The 6,079-nt window shown below is 40.5% G+C and overlaps 1 protein-coding gene across 1 annotated transcript in view; it reads left to right on the top strand.

Moving 5' to 3' along the window:
* LOC108575112 overlaps positions 1 to 3,493 on the top strand; it is a 6,616-nt gene extending 3,123 nt beyond the window's left edge. Inside the window, exons 2-6 of the mRNA XM_017937830.1 lie at positions 599 to 723; positions 1,405 to 1,629; positions 2,254 to 2,389; positions 3,197 to 3,326; positions 3,408 to 3,493. Coding sequence (XP_017793319.1) covers positions 599 to 723; positions 1,405 to 1,629; positions 2,254 to 2,389; positions 3,197 to 3,326; positions 3,408 to 3,493 — 702 coding nt within the window. The remainder of the gene's footprint in view (positions 1 to 598; positions 724 to 1,404; positions 1,630 to 2,253; positions 2,390 to 3,196; positions 3,327 to 3,407) is intronic.
* Positions 3,494 to 6,079: the final 2,586 nt, after the last annotated feature.

Raw genomic sequence — 6,079 nt, 5'->3', positions numbered from 1 at the left:
TCATTAGAAAAATCTCACCAACACGTTAAAAAAAATTCCAGATGAAAAAAAAAAAAATTAAAGAAATTATGTTTTTCTATTATGAATTGTCGAGCCGTGAAATCTCGGAAAAGAGACCAAGTGGTGTGCGTTACACGCTTGACTGACACCAAACCAGATAACATAGGCGCAGCAATGACGCATCCTAGGCGTAGGACCATCTATACTGACACTTGTAGAATCCAAACTGACTGACACTTGTAGAGAATTTACTGTACTTGGAAGAGAATGATATGAATTTCCAGATGTTGGAAATTCTGAGGAAATTCTAAGAGAAACTTCAGTCTTTATTTTCCGATACTGATAAATATCATCGTTTCTAAACTTCTGACTTTCTTCTTGCGTATCTTCCTTTTTATTTGCATCGGTACGAGGCGAATGTTTTCAATAACGTTTCGAGTTACATAAAAATTCACTTTTGGTAAAGTTGTTAATGGATGATTTTCACTGAGCCATATTTTAAAATTCTCGAAACAGCATGAAATATTGCCAGAGAGGATATTTCTGTTACCGGTATTAGCGAATCAATTTCCCACGAGAGTGAAAAATATTTTTCAAGTGCCTGGCGGAGCTGCCCTCGTTCACGCAGAAAATATTCCGGCCTGCGGAGGACTGTTCGATATGTAGGGACGTTCAACAGGTTGACAGGATATCCAGCGTGGATCCTGCCGCTTTCGAGGAACGGTACAGCTCGTCCAATTCCCCTAATCGCTTCAATCCACGTTTCCAAACTGTTCTTACCCCATTTAACACTCCCTCAATTAACGCCAATCCAATTTCACCCCACACGGTCACTGTGAAAATATTCTTCGAAATACGATTTCAGTTGAACGGCGCAGGGAAGAAACTAACACGATCGAAAAAGTGAAATTTTGTAGGAGTTAAAAAATAAACTTTGAAACAGTAAAAATCAGATGTTCTCAAGACTTCGAATACTTTTTAGATATTTGTCAAATGTTAGTTTATTACTGTTGTTTGCTAAAATTAGGTCTTGATTTGCTTGGGAAATTAATTGTTTAATTACAGAATCGCTCGACTACGTGCTCGGTTTTTTTTTGAAAATATAACAATCTGTCACTTGGAAGGCACCATCTATACTGACACTTGTAGAATCCAAACTGACTGACACTTGTAGAGAATTTACTGTAAATCGATCTTGAAATATTGTCGGTTGGCTCTTTCTTTAAAGATTTTTCACATTTAAATCACCCACGAGAGCAATGCAACGCCGTCATAATTTAAGTGTCACATTTTTCGGATTCTATCGAATTTTTGCTGTTACATGTTTTGGAGTTTCCCCTGCGCTGTTCGATAATTTGATCATTTCCCCGTCGTTCAATCTTTCGTAACGCTTCCGACGAACAGCTACGCATATTCTGGAAGGCCAGTAGTGATCACAGATGCTATGCAAAATTGGACAGCGACGAAAGTATTCTCATTTTCCTTCTTCAAATCACTGTACGACGGAGAGGACGCGAATTGCCAGTTTTTCCCTTACAAGACCGAATTCAAGAGTCTTCAGGATGTATTCGATATGAGCACCGATAGATCTCTGTTGGAGAAAGGAACGAAGCCGTGGTACGTCGGTTGGTAAGTAGAGTTTCATGATTTGCGTCCACGAGATTGGGAGTTTTTCGGTAGTCGAAGGGGGAGCACCGTAAGTCTGATGAGCTGTGCCCGTGAACAGGACAGTTCTGAGGCTTCGATAACTGTCCTAAAGCTCGCACGTATGCACACAATCCGGTTAACGAGCTTACAAGCAGCTACATCGGCCGGTATTCATCGTATTCGCCTGAAACAATTACCTAGAAACTCAGATTCGAGCAGCGTGTTCGCTGTTGTGTGATAACTTCGTTCTGTCGCGGATTTACTAGTTGACTTTACACTGGGTGGTTTGAAAATACTGATTGACGTTAGAACGATAAAAAAGAATCATAGAAAAATTGCGGTAAAGGTTAATTCTGAAACACAGATTGATTTTTTAACGTAGTTTTCATGAAATTGATTCCTATTTTTGAATTACCTAGTGATCAATTAGTTGTAGAGCATTCTCGTACTTACAAATTTTGTATTCCACATTTGCACACTCCACGTTCTGATACTTTGATATTCTAAATTCCTACGCTTCCAAATTCTGTATTCTATGCTCTACAAATTGTGGATCACTGTTTTTGCGACTAAAATAATGTATAAATTGGGAGGATTTATTTCAAGGAGTAATTGCGACGGGGAAATCGGAAGTGTGCTTAGGCAGCATTATAAAAGACCTTATTTCCTGCCCGACACCTCAGAAAGTGAGAAGACCGACTGGATTTTCATGGGTAGCCATGGTTATGGTGCACCTATGCATGTATGTTCCTCTGTTAAAGGGGTCTTCTAGTGTGACGGCCGTTTTCTTAGGCCTTCTTTGCTAATTTATTACAGAAGTGCGGTAACAGTTATTAACGTGAGCTTTATTCCTATGTGTTTACTTGTCCTTGAAGAATCGTTATAAATTTTTCTTGTTGAAAAAGAGTTAAATATGGCTGCTGTGGAACACGTCAAACAGGAACATGAGAAAAAACAAGTAGGTCCATGGCTGCCATGATTTGAGATGTTCTGCTTGTCAGAAATAAAAAAATCCAATTGATTCTTATTTAGTATGCATGTCGCTGTGGTCGGTAGTAGAATAAAAGAAAAATATTGAAAATTAAAAAAATGGCGGCACTTTGAATACGAAGTATCGATTTTTTCGACTTTTTTCCGTCTTTCAGAGGCTCCAAAAATCAGAAAAATGTATATTTTGGCATAATTCTACTACCGACCATAGCCACACATGTTCCGAAGACATGTGCAAAATTTGAGTTCGATTGGTTCAGTAGTTTTTGCCAGATCGTGGCAACCATTTCAGAAAACATGGTTAGGTTTCAGTGCAATTTACATTCTCCCTTGATGTGTCACACTAAACGAGCTATAACTTCGTTATTTTATCGAATACAACTATAAAACTTGAGGAGTACATTCTTAAAAGAGTTGCACTTTCGGTATATACAAAAAAATAGAAATCAATTTTTTGAAACCGTCACACTAGAAGACCCCCTTAATACGTATTTGATTATAATTTTCTTTCCTTGTCACTGGTACAAAAATCTGTTTCTCTTTTTTTTCTTTTATTTAGGTAGATGATGTGGAGCATCCATCTTGGCAAGCGCAGATTAAGGGTGAGAAATTGTGGACTCTAGAGCCACCCAGAGAATGTCATTACAGTTGCAGTAGATTGGAAGTTGTAGTGTATCCCGGAGAAATAAGTAAATGAATTTTTTCCCCTTATTTTAATTCTGATTGAACGAAGATGTTTTGTGACTGATGTCTTTCTTTCCGGGGGGTAGTTGTTCTAGATACCAATCGTTGGTACCATCAGACTAAAATCGTTTCTGAGGAGATGAGCATCACTATTGGGGCAGAATATGATTAGGAGGAGACGTATTATATTTTCAAAGAGACTACGAATTAATAAAGTTATTTTGCCTTGGAATTTATCTGCAGTTTTGGAAGCGAATTCTACATTCTACACAGGGTGTCCCACCTAAATATCTCCTTCAACTGTGATTTCAGTGGCAAAAGACGAGGAATATGCTACAAAGAATATTTTTCTGCCGAGGCAACTTTCGAGGTTTTCATGGTCACCGATTGTTCCGTCGCGCAGGTACGAAACACACGGGGTGTCTTCGTTGACCGGGTTTGTGACACGCTCGCACCAGAAGGTTATTTTTGAGAACAAAGACGCGAAAATACAAGTAATTTCTTGTAAACAATGGCTTTAGAATTTCTATCCTTCGGCGTCCTCGATAGCCGAAGACGTGACATAAACCAGGTGTTCCTGAAGGGTCAATCCACACGCGCGTATAACGGCACTTTCGGCCGAGGGGATTTCCGACGCGTCACCGAAGGACAGCGAAGATTCCACGCACCCGCAGGTAGGGTCCCACTTCTTCCAAGAAAAAGCGCGCTAAGGGCGCAATGGAAGGGTGGGTGACACTTAAGGGGCACGTTGATTGGTAATTTGTGCGTACGTGAAAAGCGTGCCTTCTTACACTTGGCGGGGGAGTCACGGCGGACTCCAGAAAAATTCGGGCATCGGAATACACATTCGCAAAGATTCTCTCGTGCGAACAACAGCACTCTCCGGCCGTTCGAGGAGACATCACGCATATTTCGAGTCGCGATCGAACACTTGAGTTATTTAAAACAAGTCGTCAATCGTTTCGTGACGCACTCTACGTTCCGAGCAAAACAAATTTGAATTAGTTACCTAAGATTAATTTGGCGGGTAACAGTCGCGAACGCGAGCTTTTTGAACAATCACAGGAGAGCGCGACGCGACACCGATGCTTTTTGCGTACAAGTGGATATTTTGTCCCCCTGCATATTGTAGGTAACATTAAAATGCGTTCAGACATGTGTAACGACATGTCCTTGAAGTAGCCTTTGACTCCCAAAATTAAAATAAAATATGAAATTTATTTTCGTCGAAATCACAGACCTTAGCTCAGATTTACGTGTATAAAGTTCACATCGTAAACATGTTTACTATCCCACAAGTATTTCAAGGATAACTTTCAAACAATTCGTCGGTGTAACGATAAACCGTTCACAGTGAGTTATTCCAAGGAAGAGAGAATTGATATCATTTTTATTTACGATGAAAGTCAATAATGCTTAAGGGAAGTGATTTGAAACGGGATTCGTCCTGTTGCACATATGCAAAAGTTGGGAAAACCTTTCGTGTAAGTGGCAGTGTTGACACAAAGAAGCGTGGGAAAACTAAAACTGTGACGCGCGAAATAAACACGAGAATGATTAAGGTAAAGGTACCAGTAGTTTATCAGTTAAGAGAGATCCTCCACGCGCACAATAGTAACCACTTGCTCTGTCATTAAATAGCGAGAGTCGATGCGTGAAGATACTCTTTAAGCCTTCTAGATTATGTAACAAGACCAATTTTAAAAAGACTTATGTTATAAAAATTTAAAAATTCAGTAATTGCTTCAGAAGTTGATCACTCTTAAAAATGAAAAAACTGGTAATTGACCCACTTATACGCTTCAGTCACGAAGAGTTCACAACGTATGGATTTGTTTACCTGAACCGTATAGCTGTTCTTAACAGAAAAGTTAACGCATACTTCTCGTCACATGTAATTCTTTTGAAATTTAACCGATAGATGCATTTTTTACAAAAGAGTATCTCTTATAAAAACCTTATTTTCTACGTTTCTCTAAAAACTGGTCAACTACTGATACCTTTACCTTACGGCCAACGTTAACGAAAATCCTCGTATGAGTTCAAGACAACTTGGGCGTGAAAGTGATGTCGGGAAAAGTAGCTTAATGCGAATACTTCGTCGAGAAAAATTTCATTCATACTGTTAGGGATTAGGTTTATGACATGGACGCCTGTTTACGCTATTTCTGAATGAGCCCCTTTTCTTCTTCGCGTTAATTAATTTTCCTTTCAAATTGGCCACGAAGCCCAGGAAGCGTTTTATGGCTGCAGAAAAATACCTTTTCTGCGGGCCATATACCTTCCCGGTGCCCACTCGTGAACATTCAATAGACATAGACATGTCAAAACCTCTCGCGTCTCCCTGACCGCCCAAAGTCCCGCTACGCGCGGGCTACCCCTTGGGCCTCACTCCCCCGCCATCGCAACATACCGCCACCCTGCCAACTTGGAAATTCCAGGGTGGGCGGCATGCTCGCGGGCCAGGGAGGACCGTCCAAGGGGGTAGACCCGTTCCCATTGGCGGAGACCACCACCTTATACCCCTAAACCTTTTTATAAATAAGCGCACCAACGCGGCGCACATCAGATCAAAAAGGGAAAATAGACAAACACCACATAAACTACCACTCTTCAAAATAAAGTCCTTTTCTTTAACATAATAAAATACGTGCAACCTCACCACACCACGACTTCATACCAGCAAACAACCCGCACCACGAACCAGCGACAATCCTGCGCCACCACTCTCGAACATACCGCTTGTTCGAAGCGCACG

This window comes from Habropoda laboriosa, unplaced genomic scaffold (assembly GCF_001263275.1).
Source record: "Habropoda laboriosa isolate 0110345459 unplaced genomic scaffold, ASM126327v1 scaffold207, whole genome shotgun sequence".
Lineage (NCBI taxonomy): Eukaryota > Metazoa > Arthropoda > Insecta > Hymenoptera > Apidae > Habropoda > Habropoda laboriosa.
Note: the sequence above shows the minus strand (reverse complement) of the source record. Positions and strands in the feature narration are given on the sequence as shown.